General features: G+C 61.5%; 1 protein-coding gene and 1 long non-coding RNA gene across 2 annotated transcripts in view; one reads left to right on the forward strand and one right to left on the reverse strand.

Annotated features, from left to right (window-relative positions):
- The window catches only part of COL7A1 (collagen type VII alpha 1 chain), a 30479-nt gene that overhangs the window by 7270 nt on the left and 7084 nt on the right, over positions 1-16125 (forward strand). The window contains exons 21-93 of the mRNA XM_070776735.1: positions 277-423; positions 679-813; positions 899-1045; positions 1128-1264; positions 1548-1674; positions 1760-1906; positions 1994-2166; positions 2265-2300; positions 2385-2411; positions 2506-2550; positions 2625-2687; positions 3083-3154; positions 3250-3285; positions 3428-3463; positions 3644-3715; positions 3812-3889; positions 4113-4139; positions 4222-4275; positions 4418-4480; positions 4576-4635; positions 4731-4766; positions 5145-5180; positions 5260-5295; positions 5637-5681; positions 5762-5797; positions 5918-5950; positions 6264-6296; positions 6462-6515; positions 6590-6649; positions 6746-6781; positions 6879-6959; positions 7058-7093; positions 7287-7331; positions 7513-7584; positions 7822-7866; positions 8115-8141; positions 8316-8345; positions 8474-8554; positions 8630-8665; positions 8749-8784; positions 8879-8959; positions 9188-9223; positions 9626-9688; positions 9774-9818; positions 10422-10457; positions 10531-10566; positions 10678-10773; positions 10885-10920; positions 11007-11042; positions 11151-11198; positions 11520-11555; positions 11684-11806; positions 11891-12091; positions 12189-12224; positions 12305-12358; positions 12526-12594; positions 12669-12713; positions 12829-12891; positions 13040-13084; positions 13388-13423; positions 13550-13585; positions 13721-13765; positions 13976-14008; positions 14086-14148; positions 14242-14277; positions 14357-14437; positions 14571-14639; positions 14782-14817; positions 14896-14937; positions 15091-15135; positions 15231-15275; positions 15839-15874; positions 15958-16017. Coding sequence (XP_070632836.1) covers positions 277-423; positions 679-813; positions 899-1045; positions 1128-1264; positions 1548-1674; positions 1760-1906; positions 1994-2166; positions 2265-2300; positions 2385-2411; positions 2506-2550; positions 2625-2687; positions 3083-3154; positions 3250-3285; positions 3428-3463; positions 3644-3715; positions 3812-3889; positions 4113-4139; positions 4222-4275; positions 4418-4480; positions 4576-4635; positions 4731-4766; positions 5145-5180; positions 5260-5295; positions 5637-5681; positions 5762-5797; positions 5918-5950; positions 6264-6296; positions 6462-6515; positions 6590-6649; positions 6746-6781; positions 6879-6959; positions 7058-7093; positions 7287-7331; positions 7513-7584; positions 7822-7866; positions 8115-8141; positions 8316-8345; positions 8474-8554; positions 8630-8665; positions 8749-8784; positions 8879-8959; positions 9188-9223; positions 9626-9688; positions 9774-9818; positions 10422-10457; positions 10531-10566; positions 10678-10773; positions 10885-10920; positions 11007-11042; positions 11151-11198; positions 11520-11555; positions 11684-11806; positions 11891-12091; positions 12189-12224; positions 12305-12358; positions 12526-12594; positions 12669-12713; positions 12829-12891; positions 13040-13084; positions 13388-13423; positions 13550-13585; positions 13721-13765; positions 13976-14008; positions 14086-14148; positions 14242-14277; positions 14357-14437; positions 14571-14639; positions 14782-14817; positions 14896-14937; positions 15091-15135; positions 15231-15275; positions 15839-15874; positions 15958-16017 — 4424 coding nt within the window. The remainder of the gene's footprint in view (positions 1-276; positions 424-678; positions 814-898; positions 1046-1127; positions 1265-1547; positions 1675-1759; positions 1907-1993; positions 2167-2264; positions 2301-2384; positions 2412-2505; positions 2551-2624; positions 2688-3082; positions 3155-3249; positions 3286-3427; positions 3464-3643; positions 3716-3811; positions 3890-4112; positions 4140-4221; positions 4276-4417; positions 4481-4575; positions 4636-4730; positions 4767-5144; positions 5181-5259; positions 5296-5636; positions 5682-5761; positions 5798-5917; positions 5951-6263; positions 6297-6461; positions 6516-6589; positions 6650-6745; positions 6782-6878; positions 6960-7057; positions 7094-7286; positions 7332-7512; positions 7585-7821; positions 7867-8114; positions 8142-8315; positions 8346-8473; positions 8555-8629; positions 8666-8748; positions 8785-8878; positions 8960-9187; positions 9224-9625; positions 9689-9773; positions 9819-10421; positions 10458-10530; positions 10567-10677; positions 10774-10884; positions 10921-11006; positions 11043-11150; positions 11199-11519; positions 11556-11683; positions 11807-11890; positions 12092-12188; positions 12225-12304; positions 12359-12525; positions 12595-12668; positions 12714-12828; positions 12892-13039; positions 13085-13387; positions 13424-13549; positions 13586-13720; positions 13766-13975; positions 14009-14085; positions 14149-14241; positions 14278-14356; positions 14438-14570; positions 14640-14781; positions 14818-14895; positions 14938-15090; positions 15136-15230; positions 15276-15838; positions 15875-15957; positions 16018-16125) is intronic.
- LOC139178638 (uncharacterized) lies at positions 4864-14799 on the reverse strand. Its single transcript, XR_011563050.1, has 2 exons — positions 14766-14799; positions 4864-11329 (listed from the first exon to the last, which is right to left on the reverse strand). It is a non-coding gene; the product is annotated as an uncharacterized lncRNA (long non-coding RNA).

Below are 16125 nucleotides of genomic sequence, written 5' to 3' on the forward strand. Positions count from 1 at the left end.
GGGCACGGATTGTCAGTGGGGGGCTCTGCGGGATTGCTGAAGATACCTGGCATCAGTCACTTGGGTGTGTGGGATCAGTGAGGGTCATTCAGCAGAGTCAGCGAGAATGAGGATCACAGTCAGGAGGTAGACCCCAATTGCAGAGTCAGTCAGTGAGGCTGGCGGGGGTCATGGTCAGTAAGGTAAACCAGGGTCAGTGAGGTGGACATGCCCATTAATGCCAGCATGTAGCATCCTCCTACATGCCTCCAACCTCCACTCTCACGCCTGCCCCAGGTGGCCAGGAACAGTCCCGAGTCCTGGGGCCGGAAGTCAGCAGCTATGACCTGGATGGGCTGGAGCCAGCGACCCACTACCGCATATGGCTGAGCGTCTTGGGGACGGCTGGAGAAGGGCCCCCCTCGGAAGTGACTGCATACACTGGTGTGCTCCTACCTCTACTGATGACCTACACCTCTACCCCGACTTCCTGCACCTGATGACCTACCCTGACTTCCTGCACCCCATGACTCTGAGTGATTCCTGTAGCCCCCTCTACCATTCTTAACCTGGGGTGATCCCAGCATGACTTCCGGTGACACTTCCCTCACCAAGCTGAATCTGCCCCAGGGTCTCCTTAGATCTCTCTGGGTTCTCAGGACATAGACTCTGATCCCTGGTCTTTGATTCCTCCTCCAGAGTCACCTCGTGTCCCAAGCACTCAACTGCGTGTGGTGGACACGTCAGTCGACTCAGTGACTCTGGCCTGGACCCCAGTGTCTGGGGTATCCAGCTACATCCTATCCTGGCGGCCTCTCAGAGGCCCTGGCCAAGGTGAAGGGGAGGCCTGGGTTGGGGCAGGTTGGCAGTGGGGGCTCCATGGAAGGCATCCTGTTTAACTGAGTTCTGTCCTCCGCAGAACTGCCTGGGGCCTCACAGACACTTCCGGGGACCTCAAGTTCCCAGCGGGTGACAGGCCTAGAGCTGGGCATCTCCTACCTCTTCTCCCTAACTCCTGTCCGGAACGGTGTACGCGGTCCTGAAGCCTCTATCACACAGAGCCCAGGTAGGGTGGGCACCGCAGAAGGGGCCCACCAGAACAGCTGGATGGGCCGGGCTCCTCAGAAACTCAGCCCCCTTTCCTGCAGCGTGTCCCCGCGGCCTGATGGATGTGGTGTTCCTGGTGCACGCCACTCGAGACAATGCTCATCGCTCGGAGGCTGTGAAGCGAGCCCTGGAGCACCTGGTGTCTGCACTCGGGCCTCTCGGGCCACAGGCCGTCCAGGTTTGGCCCCAGAGGCAGCCGGATTCCGGCCTGTCTCTGCCCACCCCTGGCCCCGACACCATTTCCCTGCCCTGCCAGCGGTCCAGGTTTTCTCCCAGCCCTTCCGCAGGCTCCAGGTCGCCTCACTAGCTGGTCGACTCCACATCCTGCCATCACCGCTGAGCGCCCCATAGCGCAGGTTTACTTACACATGTTGGGCTCTGTGTCCCACCCGCCCCCCAGGCTCTGTGTCCCCTCTCCCTGCTGGGTCATCCTCTCCAGGCTCCGTGTCTGCCCACCCTAGGTCGGCCTCCTGTCCTACAGTCACCGGCCCTCCCCACTGTTGTCGCTGAACAGCTCCCATGACCTTGGCGTCATCCTGCAGAAGATCCGCAACATCCCCTACACGGACCCAAGTGGGAACAACCTGGGTAAGGACTCCAATGGACATGGACTCTTGGGGCTCTCCCTTGGGGAGCTCGGTGCCCCTGGGTTCTGACATGTCCTTTCTCCCAGGCACAGCCGTGGTTACAGCCCACAGATACCTGCTGGCACCAGATGCGCCTGGACGCCGCCGGCATGTGCCGGGGGTGATGGTTCTCCTGGTGGATGAGCCCTTGAGAGGTGACATCTTCAACTCTATCCGTGAGGCCCAGGCTGCTGGTGAGGACCAGGGCTGGTGGGAATGGGACCTGGGGGCAGCCTTGGCCCCGGCAGGGTCATCATGCAGGCTGCTGGACCACTCCTTAGGGCTCAGAGTGATGATGCTGGGGCTGGCGGGAGCTGACCCAGAGCAGCTGCGTCGCTTGGTGCCTGGCATGGACCCTTCCCAGACCTTCTTCGCTGTGGATGATGGTCTGAGCTTGGAGCGGGCCGTCAGTAGTCTGGCAGCAGCCCTGTGTCAGACAGCCTTGACCACACAGGTTTGGAAGGGGCATCTGGGGGACTAGGTGGTGGAGAAGAATGGGTCTGGGGGCTCTGGGTTGAACTGCCTGACCTCAAGGAGACCCTGTATCCACAGCCACAGCCAGAGCCTTGCTCAGTGCATTGTCCAAAGGTGAGTGTCCAGGGTTGAGAGTGTGAGTGAGGGCCACTCTTGGGGCAAGCCACTCTGACCCTCACTCGACTTGTCTTTCCCCAGGGCCAGAAGGGGGAACCCGGACAGATGGTGAGTGGCTCCGATGGGGGGTAGAGAATGGGTTGGGGGGCCCAGTGGGGCAGGGGAGGCCAGCAGCAGAGGACTCACTGATCACCTTTCCTAGGGCCTGAAAGGACAAGCCGGGCCTCCTGGCCCCCCCGGCCTCCCGGTGAGTGCCTCCCCACGCCTGTCGTCTAACACCCCGAGTAGCGAAGTGTCCCCTCACCTGCTCTCTCCTCGCAGGGCAGGATTGGTGCTCCTGGCCCCCAGGGACCTCCTGGAAGTGCTTCTGCGAAGGGCGAGAGGGTGAGTGTAGAGACCACTGAGGTTCCCCTAAGACAATCCTCGAAGCTTCAGAGTATTTCTGGAAGCCTAAGTGAATGTGATAGACTGCGGCAGAGACTTTGGGGAAGGGTCTGAAGTGGAGGGGGCCAGTGGGGTTTCGAGGGCCCCGGAGAGCCTGGGTGGAAGTTCGAAGTCCTCAAGGCACGGAAGGCCCTGGCCTCATCACTGCCCCTGTGCCTGGGGTTTGGCTCCCTTCAGCTCAGGGGCAGCATCTTGGCCCCACGGCTCCATCCCCAACAGCACTTGAGCCTGTAGGGTGAGGGGTCCAGGTGAAGAACAGTCAGTCAGCACCCCTCCAGTGAACCAGGGGCACTGAGGGAGGGTCCCTTCCTGCTCTGACCTCTTTGTCTCCTTAGGGCTTCCCTGGGGCAGATGGGCCTCCAGGCAGCCCTGGCCGCCCTGGGACTCCTGGAGCCCCTGGTCCGAAGGTGAGTAAGCCTTGCCCTCTCAGTTCACATGATGGGACGCTTTGCTTGAGTGGGTGAGGTGGTCTGACTGTTCTGACTCTGGCTTCTGTTTATAGGGCTCCCCAGGGTGGGCCGGCCCTCGTGGAGAACCAGTAAGTTTTTCTCCCTCTTGGCGTTTTCCCAGAGCTCTTTCTGCGGTGTGGGGACCCGGGGTGGTGGAGTGGGATTGGCCTGTGGGGGCCCAAACTGAAACGCGCTGAGATCAGACATCACCCTTTGCTCTTTTGCCCTCAGGGAGAGCGAGGACCTCGAGGCCCAAAGGGGGAGCCGGTAGGTGAAGGACGGAGGGGAGGGAACCAAGCTGGATGTCCCGGGGGGAGCAGAGTTGCCCCCCAGCCTGACACTGTGCAGGGCCTAAGGCATCATGAGGAATAGCTGGGGACCTCTGGGGCTTCTCCCACCTCAGGGTTCCCATACCCTGAATCCTGCCTGCTGTTCTCTATCCTGCAGGGAGAGCCTGGACAAGTCATTGGAGGCGAGGGCCCAGGGCTTCCTGGGCAGAAAGGGGACCCTGGACCTCCAGTAAGTTCTAGAGCATGGTGGTGGGGGGAACCTACGGGGGGTGGGAGAGAATGGGGGTCTATGGGATTGTGCTTTATACCTTGTCTCTTCCATCAGGGTCCCCCTGGATCTCGTGGGCCGTTGGGGGACCCGGGACCCCGGGGTCCCCCGGGATTTCCTGGAACAGCTGTGAAGGTGACAGCATGACCACCATGTGACCCAGTGACCTGGTGACCTCATTTGAGCCCACACTACCCCTACTGGTCACTCTGAGCCCATAGGCCCTCTTGGCCACCCCCCGCCCGTGACTCCTCAGGTCCTCCGTGACCTTTGTAACCCACTTTGACCACAAGACGCCCATTCCTCCTGGGATCTTGGGAAGCAGAGGTGTGGTCATGGGTCATTATCTCTCTTCCAGGGTGAGAAAGGCGATCGTGGGGAGCAGGTAAGCAAGGGGCACGTTAGGCTGGGGGTGGCATGGAACCTGATTGCCCCTGGCCATCCTCCGACCTGCTGTTCCTTCCCAGGGCCCCCCTGGACCAGGTGACGGCACTGCTGCTCTGGGCGAGCCTGGGCTGCCGGTGAGGGAGCTCTGAGGCTCTGCTGGGGACCCTGGGGGCCACGCTTGAGGTGTGGATGGAGGAGCCAAGGGCTCTGCTGAGGCAGTGGGAGGGCAGTGCTGGGCCAGTTTGTGGCTCTCAGTTTTTCCTCACTTCCTCCTAGGGTCTTCCTGGAAGCCCCGGACCCCAAGGCTCAGTTGGCCCCCCTGGAGAGAAAGGAGAAAAGGTGGGAGACGCTACCTGTTGGTGTCACAGTTCTCGGGTAGAGGGAGGCGTCCGAGTGCAGGGAGCAGGCTCTTTTACCATCTGTTCCTCCTTCAGGGTGACTGTGAAGATGGAGCCCCGGGCCTCCCAGGACAACCCGGAATTCCGGGTGAGCGGGTGAGTGTGGTGGGCAAGGCCCCAGCCCTCAGCCTCAGCCATCAACCCTCTACTCCATCCTTATTACCAAACCCAAATCTCTGAACCCCTTTCAGGGCCTTCGGGGACTTCCTGGAGATGCTGGCCCCAAAGTAAGTGCCAGGACTTCCCTGGGGGCCCAGTGGTTAAAACTCCGAGCTTCCAATACAGCGGGTGCAGCTTTGATCAGGGAGCCAAGACCTCACATGCTCCATGGCCAAAAAAAGAGATCATAAAATAAGGGAAGCAATATTGTAACAAATTAAATAAAGACCCAAATTACTTAAAAGAAAAAACAAAAAACGTGCCCTGTGGGGAGGTCAGGTATGAGGGGTGACACGCTGGGACCCCTGCAGGATTAGGGGATGCAGAGGACGGAGGTGAGTGTTCTCTCCAGGTCAGAGGTTGCGTTTCAGGGGTGGATGACTGGAGCCTGAGACACCTCATCTGGGCTTCAGCAGTGAAGGCCCTTTTCCTGTCTCTCTCCTCAGGGCGACCGAGGACTAACAGGGGCCGCTGGAGAGAAGGTCAGTGCACCCTGGGGGGTCTCTCAGGGCCCTGCAGGGTCTGGGGCAGACTTGGTTCTGACCCATTCTGTTCCATCAGGGTGAACGTGGATCGCCTGGCCCAGTGGGACCACAGGTGAGCCTACTGATCCCCCGTGCCAGCTGACCTTGGCTCCCTACCCCTCCTGGTTCTGGCTTCTTGCCCTTGACCTCCATTGCCCCTGACCTTCCACCACTCCTCACATGACTTCTAATCTCTGTTGCTGCAGGCTCTAACCCTCAACCTCAGGGACCTGCTTTTATATCTCTGACCCTGCTGAACTGACCTTGACTTCCACTGACCTGGTTTCTGTCTTCCTGCTGACCTCAATCCTGATCTTCTGGGACCCCCGTCCTGAACCTCCAGCCCTTCTCTGCCATCATCCCTCTACTCTCACCTGCCCCACCTGGGTCAGCATTTCTGCTTCTCTTCCCCAGGGGCTGCCAGGAGTTGCTGGACGACCTGGGCCCGAGGGTCCTGAAGTAAGTCTGTGACTGTGGGCCCAGGAGTGGGGCTTTATGTGTTCCTCCCCATCCTGGGCTCACGCTTTCTCCATGTGCAGGGGCCACCAGGACCGACCGGCCGCCGAGGAGAGAAGGTGGGTCATGGGCTGGGAGTCAGTCCCCCCTATACTAGGGATTGTGGCAGGTGGGACCCTGGGCCTTTGAGTTCCCATGTGGGTCCCTGACCTAGCCCTGTTGCTATCCTCTGTCCACAGGGGGAGCCTGGTCGTCCTGGAGACCCTGCAGTGGTGAGTGCAGGGAGGGTGGGTCTCTGATCACAGCACAGCCCCTTGAGCACTGTAACCCACCGGGAAACCAGCACTGTGGGCTCAGAGCTCTGTGACTGATGCTGTAACAAACCTTCCAACTCCTGGCTGTGATGCTGTGACCCCCATGACCATCATACAGGCCATGAGCCCCGTGTAACCCCTGCCCTGCTCCCAGTGGTGACTCTGTAACCTCTGGGCAGAGACTTCCGGTTTCATATATACCCCCAACCCCAATCAGGGCTGTCGTACTATGATCCCTTGGCCAAGCCATGTCTGTCCTGTTTGTTTTCAGGGACCTGGGGGTGCTGGAGCTAAAGGAGAGAAGGTATGTCTGGCGAGACGTGAAGGGCAGCTGTTACAGGGTTGAGATCAAGGTCACAGGGCACGCCTCAAGCAGGGCCCCTGGAGGTCATGACAGTTGTGGCATGATTGTTGGGTAGTGGGGCTCATGGAGCCTAGGGCTGAGGCTGATCGTCTTTGTCACCTCCAGGGAGATATGGGCCCCCCCGGGCCCAAAGGAGCTACCGGATTCAAAGGGGAACAGGTAAGTGTGGGAAGTGTTAGGGGGTCGGGCAGGTGACAGTTGTGTCCCCTGACTTCTGATCCTTCCTTCCACAGGGCTCACCTGGCTTGGCTCTTCCTGGAGACCCTGGCCCCAAGGGAGACCCTGGAGGCCGAGTGCGTAAATGTGGGGAAGGGGAATGTGACAGAAAGAGATGGGATGGTGCCTGGGAGCCCCAACTAAGTCCTGTCCCTCCTCCCCATGCCCTGCAGGGTCCCATTGGCCTCACTGGCAGAGCAGGACCCCCGGTGAGTGCCTGTGACCTCGGGTACCATCAAGGTTTCTGGGGTCCCCTCCCCTCAAGGTCTGGCTATACGTGCAGCGTCATTCTGTCCTCCTTTGCAGGGCGACTCAGGACCCCCTGGAGAGAAGGGAGACCCTGGGCGGCCCGGTTCCCCAGGACCCGTCGGCCCCCGAGGACGAGACGTGAGAGGACTGGACTGGGGGAGTGCTGGGGGGTGTGGAGTAGAGTATGCTGGCACCCGTGGGAGTTGGGGATCAGGACTGACCCTCATGTCTCACAGGGTGAAGTTGGAGAGAAGGGCGATGACGGTCCCCCGGTGAGACTCCTTCCCACTGTGGTTTCTGATCCTTTGTCCTTGAGTGGGAATCCTGGGGGGTGGGCTCCACCAGGTTATCCCATCCATCCTCCTGCCTCCTGTCCAGTCAGTACCCAGGCCCGTTTGGCCGCCCCTCTCTGAGTTAGTTTGAGCCTAACTCATCTGTTTGATACGGGCTTCTCTCCACCACCAGGGTGACCCAGGTTTGCCTGGAAAAGCTGGCGAGCGTGGCCTTCGGGTGAGGCTTTGCAGGGAGACGTAAGGGGAGATCTGCATTAGAGGAGGCGGGAACAAAGGGGATGGGAAACTCTGACATGGTTTCGGGGTAATGGAGAACCCGGGGCAGTATGGAGGTCATGGGGTGATCTGCAAAATCCTGGGATGGGGAGGGTCCGTCTCACACCAGCTATTCTTCTCAGGGAGCGCCTGGAGCTCGGGGGCCTGTGGGTGAGAAGGGAGACCAGGGAGATCCTGGAGAGGAAGGACGAAATGTGAGTCATGACCTCTGACCCCTGAACTCTAACCTCAGCTTCCATCTCCAACCATCCAGCTCCCAGCCTCTGACCCTGCCACCCCAACCCTGCAATGCCCAACCCTCACAGTGATTTCCTGTGACCCCTCATCACAACCCTCAAAGGCCACAAGGATCCCCATGAGTCCCTCGGGTGTTTCCAAAGCCCCCCAGACTGCCGCCCCTCCTCACTGACCCTGACCCTCTGCCTCTGCAGGGGAGCCCTGGACCGTCTGGACCCAAGGGTGACCGTGGGGAGCCAGTGAGTAGTGCTGGTGTTGCGGGCACAGAGGGGATGGAGGGTTGCGGTGCTCTGTCTGGGGAGCACCTCCGCTAAGGGCCTGGAGATCAAGATCAGGAGCCCTGGTGGTCATCCCCAGGCCTGATCTGGCTTCTGGGGCTTGGCATTGAGGTGCAGGGAATTTGGAAGCAGAGGTGAGCTTGGGGCAAATCTGAGCTACCCCGTGGGGCCCCAGAGTTCCTGTTGACTATAGTTATTTCCTTCCCTAGGGTCCCCCAGGAGCCCCTGGACGGCTGGTAAGAGCTGACTCGGTCTGATCCTCTGTCATCTCCCCCACCTGCCCCTACTGGCCCCACACATCCCTTTCACTGACTCCCACTTTCCCCACTGCCCCTGGATGTCTTCACTGGTCCTCACCCGCTCCTCTTCCCCTAGTTGGACTGTTCTTCTCACTGGCCATTCCCCCACAGGTGGACGTGGGACTTGGAGCCGGAGAGAAGGTACCAGGCTCTGGGGTGGAGTGAGGCTGTAGCGTGGCGAGGCATTTCAGCGCCCCCATGACTGGTTCTGCCCCAGGCGCGCCTGTGGCCCCAGTGCTGTTCCCTCAACACGCTCGTCTCTGCCACAGGGAGAGCCTGGGGACCGAGGACAGGAGGGTCCACGAGGACCCAAGGGCGACCCTGGCCCCCCTGGAGCTTCTGGGGAGAGGGTGAGTGTGGCTGGTCCCAAGGGGTCGCGTGGGCCTGGGAAACCCTGCTCTGATTTCTTCCTCTCCCGCCCTCAGGGCGTCAGTGGACTTCGGGGGCCTCCAGGCCCACAGGTGAGTGATGCACTTGGTACCATCAGCCTAAGTGTCCCTCTTGCCCTCTCCTCTCACTGACCTTGTGACCTTGTTCCCTTCAGGGGGACCCAGGTGTTCGAGGCCCAGCAGGAGAAAAGGTGAGAGGGTGTGGAGGGTTTCCGACTATGAGCCAGGGCTCTCAGATCCATCTCATCCTCCGAGGCCTCTTACTACTCACTCTGTTTTCCCCAGGGCGACCGGGGCCCTCCTGGCCTGGATGGCCGCAGTGGGCTGGATGGGAAACCGGGAGCCTCTGGTCCCCCTGGGCCGAATGTGAGTTGTGGCGGTCACTGCGTGGCTGTGCCTCTTCCCTAGTCCCTTCGTATGGCCCCAGTCTCCGGAGCCTTGTGGGTCTTGATGAGCTCTGGGGCCAGCTAGGTTATCTGTGTCTCCTAGTACCCCACCTGGCTGGGGGGTTCACAGGAACTAGTGGCCCTGTCAGAGGACAGTGCCCCTGACCCCATGACCACTGCAGACTCCCTGACTTGAGTCTCTCTTCAGGGTGCCATGGGCAAGGCCGGAGACCCAGGGAGAGACGTAAGTAAGGGGGGGATGTTAGGATGGAGGGCAGCTCAGGGGTCCAGCATAAACTGTAGCCTGGTTGTCATAGTTACTGGCAGTAGGGGCGTTGGTCCAGTCCTGTCCTTGGTAGGGTCCTGGTCCCCTGGCAGGCAGGTTTGAGCAGAGTTCTGCTTTCCAGTCTTCTCTGCCTTGGGGCCTATAGTAGGACCCCCCAAACCTGAGGCTTCTTCCCTTGGGAGTTTCAGCAGAGGACACCCTACCCTATTGAGTCTCAGCCTTGGGACCTCAATGGTACCTCCCAATTCTGGGGGGGATCTCCACCCTGGAGGAGGTTTCTAGTGGGGTCCTCCAAGTCCATGGATGTGCCCCAGGGGATATCTCAGCGACCCTCTCAATCCTAGCAAAGACTTTTTCCAGGGACTTCCGGGCCTTCGAGGAGAACAGGGCCCCCCTGGCCCTGCTGGTCCCCCCGGAGCACCGGTGAGTCCCACTTTCATGGTAGCCTTTTGCCTCCTTCCTGCCCTCACCCCAACCCTGACTTCTGACCAATGATCTCTTCCCACAGGGAAAGCCGGGCGAGGATGGCAAGCCTGGCCTGAATGGGAAAAACGTGAGTGTCTAGACACAGGGAAACCTCCAAAAAAATGCTAGCACCTGGACACAGCCCAGACGTTCGACACACAAGGGGCACACACGTAGATACAGGCTGATGTGCAGTGACACCCGTGTACCTAACCCACACACACAGACACGTCTGGAAACACATGTCCACGCACACACAGAGGCAGCCTCACAGACACGGTTAGGTGGACATGCCAACCTGTGCCCGGATGGACCAACTCAGGCTAAAATAACCATGGCCACGGGCACAGGCGAAGGGCACAGACACAGATGGAGAGGTGCAGGCACACAGGTGTGAGGCCCCGTTTCAGGGGCACTGAGGACACAGACACACAGACCACACAGCCACACTCGGATGCGTGCTGTGACAGGCCCCAGGCTGCACGTGGACCTCTGTGGGGGTGTGGACCCACCACCAAGGCTCTGAGGGGCGATACACGTGGCGACATCCCGACATATGCATTTGCATCCACACTCACTCGTATACATATGGCCACACGGAGCGAGGTACACACAGGATTTGCCAACAGACAGCGAGACACACAGACAGTTCCTAACTCTGTTGGATCTGATGTGCGTCCTCTGCCTGCAGGGAGAACCCGGGGACCCTGGAGAAGACGGGAGGAAGGTGAGTTGCCCTCGCGTGGATTCTGCTCTGGCTCAGACTGGGGCCGGGTCTGAAGCAGCCTTGTCTTCCTTAGGGAGAGAAAGGAGATTCAGGCGCCCCTGGGAGAGAAGTGAGTGTTGGCGTCTTCTGCAATCTCTGACCCCTGACCCTGGCCCTGTGATACGTGACCCCACTCCCTCCTGGGGTCTCAGGGTCCTGATGCTGGCTGCATTGTCCACAGGGTCGTGACGGCCCCAAGGGTGAGCGTGGAGCTCCTGGTAGCCCTGGACTCCAGGGCCCCCCGGGCCTCCCAGGGCAGGTCGGCCCTCCCGGGCAGGTGAGTATCTGGGGTAGTTCCAGGACTTGGGAGCAATCGACGGGGGCCTTAGGTTGCCACCCCTGGAGGCCGTGATCCCCCATGACCTCTTTGTGTTCTGTCGTATCTCAGGGCTTCCCTGGCGTCCCGGGGAGTTCAGGCCCCAAGGTGAGTGTGCGGATGCTAGGTGAGGGGTACGGTGGGCGGGCTGCCCAGAGTGGGGGCATTTTCCCACCAGTCGTTCTTCTTCTCAGGGTGACCGTGGGGAGACTGGACCCAGAGGGGAGCAGGTGAGGCCCCCACCTCTTTCACTTGCCCCGGTAGCCATAGCACCCACGCATGCACCCACATGCTGCACCCCAGGCTGGGTCCAGCAGCTTACCTCTTGGTGTCTCCAGGGCCTCCCAGGAGAGCGTGGCCTGAGAGGAGAGCCTGGGAGCCTGGTGGTGAGTGAAGCCTGGGACATGGTCCTTGACTGTTCCACGCATGTCTGTGGGCCGCCTCCGCCCCCTTCCGCTTGCAGCCACAGGTGCTGTCCTATATGCTAGGGCCCCTGCCCTGTTGGGATTCCTGTGGGCTACATGGACGGGAACCTGGGTGATGGGACATGCCAGGGAGGGGCTTCCAGTGGCCTCCAGTCACCCCAGCCAAGGGCTAAAGGGTCCTCTAGGCAGGAAGCCAGGGGACGAGGGTATAGAGGCTGTTTTGGGGGGCAATGTGGGGCCTTTTCTTCTGTGGGCATCCCCTCATCCAGTTTGTGTCCCCAGAATGCAGAGCGGTTGCTGGAAAATATTGGCATCAAGGTAGGTTGATGGGGGCTGGACACAGGGGCCGCGGGGAGCCCCACGGGACACGTAATGCCCCCAGGGCTGGCCAGGGCATGGGTGGCTGCAGCCTTGGCCTTCCTCTTCTGACCCTGCATGTCACCCAGACATCTGCCCTGAGGGAGATCGTGGAGACCTGGGAAGAAAGCTCTGGTGGCTTCCTGCCCACACCTGAACGGCGTCGCGGCCCCAAGGGGGACCCAGGCGAGCGGGGCCCCCCAGGCAAGGAGGTGTGTGCTGGGTCCTCAAGCGGGGAGGGGCTGTTCTGTGGACGGTGTCGGTGACCACCAGCATGTACTGTTCTGCTCCTCCAGGGCCCCATCGGCTTTTCTGGAGAACGTGGACCAAAGGGAGATCGTGGAGACCCCGGCCCTCAGGGGCCACCTGGCCTGGCCCTGGGGGAGAGGGGCCTTCCTGGACCTACCGGCCTTGCCGGGGAGCCTGGGAAGCCTGGTATCCCTGGGCTCCCTGGCCCAGCTGGGAGTGTGGGGGAGGCCGGAAGACCCGGAGAGAGGGTGAGCCTGGGGGCTGGTGGGAGTGGCCGGGGGAGTGGGGTCAGGGGGAGCCAGACTCCCCATGGGCATACCCCCCACCTTGGTATCTGCTTTTCAGGGAGAACGGGGAGAGAAAGGAGAACGTGGAGAACAGGTGAGCTGGGCAGGGCTTCACCGGGCGGGACTGGCTGCAGGCTGTGCTGGGATGGCCACCCATTTCCTTCTTCTCTGCAGGGCAGAGACGGCCTTCCTGGCCTCCCTGGACCCCCCGGACCCCCAGGCCCCAAGGTGATCACCCCAGCTCTGCCCAAGCCTGTGACTGCTGTCACCAAGAGGCCACTGGGAGCTTGGGCCCCAGAAGCTCCGTGCGGTGACTTGGAACCCACAACCTTTTGGGACGACCTGTTCCTGCCACTGTGACAGCACAGCTCTGCCCTGTAATCCTGTGCTTGTAGGTGGCCGTGGACGAGCCAGGTTCTGGGCTCTCTAGAGAACAAGGACCCCCTGGATTCAAGGGTGCTAAGGTCCGTGTGCGGGCTCAGCCTGGGGGCCACCCCTGCTGTGGCACCAGGGCCTGGGTGACATGTCATTCCCACAGGGGGATCCAGGCAGTGATGGCGACCGAGGCCCCAAAGGAGACAGGGTGAGACCTCCTGTCATCCCACCACGCTGTTCCCCTCCTCCGCAGGGGGCGTGCCGGGGTGGTGTGTGCGTGGGCACCCGGCAGTGATGCTCAGGGTCCGACACTCCGCTTGCAGGGTGAGCCGGGCATCAAGGGCGACCGGGGAGAGCCTGGACAGAGGGGTCCGAATGGCAGCCCGGTGAGTCCTTGCCCCACAGCGCCACGTGCGTGCAAGTGCACGGCTCTCACTTGTGTCATCTGGGCTGGAGTCTGCTCTGCCCGGGACTGTCTCAGGGGAAGCTGGGATGGGGGACGAGACGGTGTGGCCATAAACACGTTCTCTCTAGGGTCTGCCAGGAGAGCGCGGCGTGGCTGGGCCCGAGGGGAAGCCGGTGAGTGGAAGCAGGAACAGCCTGGGCCGAGTTCTGGGGCACAGTCACCCTTTTGCGGTGTGCTGGCCCTGCATGCAGGTCACCTGTGTCCAGTGATGGGGTGTGCCTGGTTGCCCAGGTCCAAGCGCACATGTCTGATGGCTGTGTGTGTGCACAGGCCCATGTGTACTGTCCATGAGGGGCAGTTCATGGGTACGCGGTGACTTGTACCTGGGAGGGGTGAGGGTCCAGAGGTGGGGCCTCCAGGCAAAGGTCTCCCACGGGAGGCCAGATTGAGGCTTAGCAGCTCCCTTCTCTATACAGGGTCTGCAAGGTCCACGGGGGACCCCTGGCCCGGCGGTGAGTACCCCAGAATCCTGCTCCCTTCTTAATGGCACCCCCTACAATGGGCAGTCCTGCCTCAGTTTCCCTGGAAGGGTAGGACTGACTCCCTGCCCCCAATTTGGCTCTGTCTCTCTCCCACAGGGCGGCCATGGAGACCCTGGACCACCCGGGGCCCCGGTGAGTGGTGGGGAAGCACTGCCTGGTGGGCATGGGACAGGCATCAGTCCCCACATCGGGTGGAAAACTTGTGTTAGTCCGTAAGTCCAGGTGCAACTCGGACCCCTGTTTCCTGCCCTTGATATTTTTTTATAGGGTCTTGCTGGCCCTGCGGGACCCCAGGGACCTTCTGGCCTAAAGGTGAGTATAGGCATGTGTGGGTGTGAGGCTGGAAGGAGGCAGGGACTCAGAGCAGCCTGCCTGCACCAGGACAATGTCTGCCAGCCTCCGGGGACATCACTGCCCCGCTGAGCACCAAGGTGCCCCGTCCATGCGGGCTCCGCTTGTGGACTGGGGCTGAGGGGCCTCTGGTCCATCTGTCGGCTCATTCAGTGTCTGTGTTTTTGGCAGGGGGAGCCCGGAGAGACAGGACCACCAGGACGGGTGAGTGGCCCAGCCCATGGGGAAGTCACAGGGAGCTGGGCGGGGTTGGCACTGCCCTCAACTCCCGCTTCCTCCAGGGCCTGCCTGGACCTACTGGAGCCGTGGGACTTCCCGGGCCCCCTGGCCCTTCAGGCCTGGTGGTGAGTGAGGCCCCTGTGGGGACACACGAAGTCCCTGCCCTTCTGGGTCCCCTGCTCTCCATGTCCCTCTCACATCCGACTTGTTCCCCACAGGGTCCTCAAGGGGCACCGGGTTTGCCTGGACAAGTGGTGAGTCCTGGGGGTCAGGGCCGGGCTCTGGGGCTCGGGAGTCAGCGGGCAGGCCCCTGACAGAGCTCTTCCCTCTCAGGGGGAGACGGGAAAGCCGGGAGCGCCAGGTCGTGATGGTGCCACTGGGAAAGATGGAGACAGAGGAGCCCCCGGTGTGCCGGTGTGTGTTCAGAGAAGCTCGCTGCGGGCCTGCAATGGGGGCTGTGCAACCACGCGCCCGCAGGGAGAGAAGGGCTGGGAGGCAGGGGTAGCGGAGGGAGAGGCACTGACCTCTGCCCGCTGTTCTGCCATAGGGGTCACCAGGTCTGCCAGGCCCTGTCGGACCTAAAGGAGAGCCGGGACCCATGGGGACCCCTGGACAGGTGATCTTTGCTCCTGACCCCCAGCTTCCACATCAGCTCCTCTGCCCAGCCCCCAGGCTTAGTCTGTCCCTCCCATCTGGACAGCGGGGTAGGGGTGGGGAGGTGGCAGGAAGTGGGGTGACTCACCAGGCATTCCCCGCAGGCTGTGGTCGGGCCCCCTGGAGCAAAGGGAGAGAAGGTGAGTGTGGGGGAGGCCCTGGGCGGGGGGGGCGGGGGTGAGGGCTGAGGAATCCCACTGACCTTTCTCTCTCATCAGGGCGCCCCTGGAGCCCTTGCTGGAGACCTGGTGGGAGAGCCGGTGAGTGTGGAACCCCCAGCACACAGGTCACCCACCCCGTGACCCTCACGTTCCATGATACGCCCCACCCGGCCTGGCCTCCTGCTCCTTCTTTGAGTCTCTGCTGTCTGGGACCCTGACACCCATGTGTCCTCCTGACCCCTGTATCCGCAGGGAGCCAAGGGTGACCGAGGACTGCCAGGGCCGCGGGGCGAGAAGGTGAGGTGGGCCTGGCCCCAGGGTCTGAGCATTGGGCAGGGAGGGGTACGGTTGGGTGGCCACACACCCTCACCCTCACCCCACTGTCTATGCAGGGTGAAGCTGGCCGTGCGGGGGAGCCTGGAGACCCTGGCGAAGATGTGAGTCTGGGGTCCGGGCGAGTCCGAGTCCAGGTTGAGGAGTGTAGTCGTGCACGTGAGGGAACATTCCCGGGGCTGGGCACCTCTGAACTTGAGCCTGGCCGAACGTTCCAGCACTCGGGGTCCTGCTCCCGGAGCACACGGGGGTCGAATATCCTGGCTTGCACGTGCTCCTCCTAGGTCTCCCGGCCCTCTCTTGTGAGCACGCGTGCTCTGGTCTCCTCTCCTGGTCTCGGGGCCTGTGGGAGTTCTGTGGCCCCTCCTTGGTCATGTATTGGTGCTGCCCCTTCCCCCGCCCTGGCTCTGCTCCCATATCCGAGCTCCTGTCTGTGGTCATGTCGTGGTCATGTTTGTGGTCGTATCTGTGGTCATTGCTAAGCTCCCTGGACTGGGACACATCTGAGATCCCGCCTCTGTCTACACTCCCATGTACCTGCACTCACATCCCTGGTCCCAAATGCCTGTGGTCACCTCCAAGCTCCCCTGGGAATGTTTTGGGACCATACCTGAGCTCTGGGTTCGTGTTCCTGCTCTCAAGTGCTGTTTACTTCGTTTTCTCTTAGGGTCAGAAGGGGGCTCCAGGACCCAAAGGTTACAAGGTATATGTGCCCTAAGGCATTCCCGATGGGGGTCATCGTCCCGAGACACCCTGAGCCTAATCTGATTCCTCTTTGCCTTGAAGGGTGACCCAGGAGTTGGGGTCCAGGGGCCCCCTGGGCCAGTTGGCCCTCCAGGTCTAAAGGTAAAACTGTACCCTGTGCCTAGTGGTGGGGGCAGAAGGTGGGGTGGGGGGCCTGGAGGTGGGAGGAAGAGGGTCTTCAGGGGCTAGTCCTGGGAAGGGGTCCTGCTA

The sequence above is a fragment of the Bos indicus genome, chromosome 22 (genome assembly GCF_029378745.1).
Source record: "Bos indicus isolate NIAB-ARS_2022 breed Sahiwal x Tharparkar chromosome 22, NIAB-ARS_B.indTharparkar_mat_pri_1.0, whole genome shotgun sequence".
Classification (NCBI taxonomy): Eukaryota; Metazoa; Chordata; class Mammalia; order Artiodactyla; family Bovidae; genus Bos; species Bos indicus.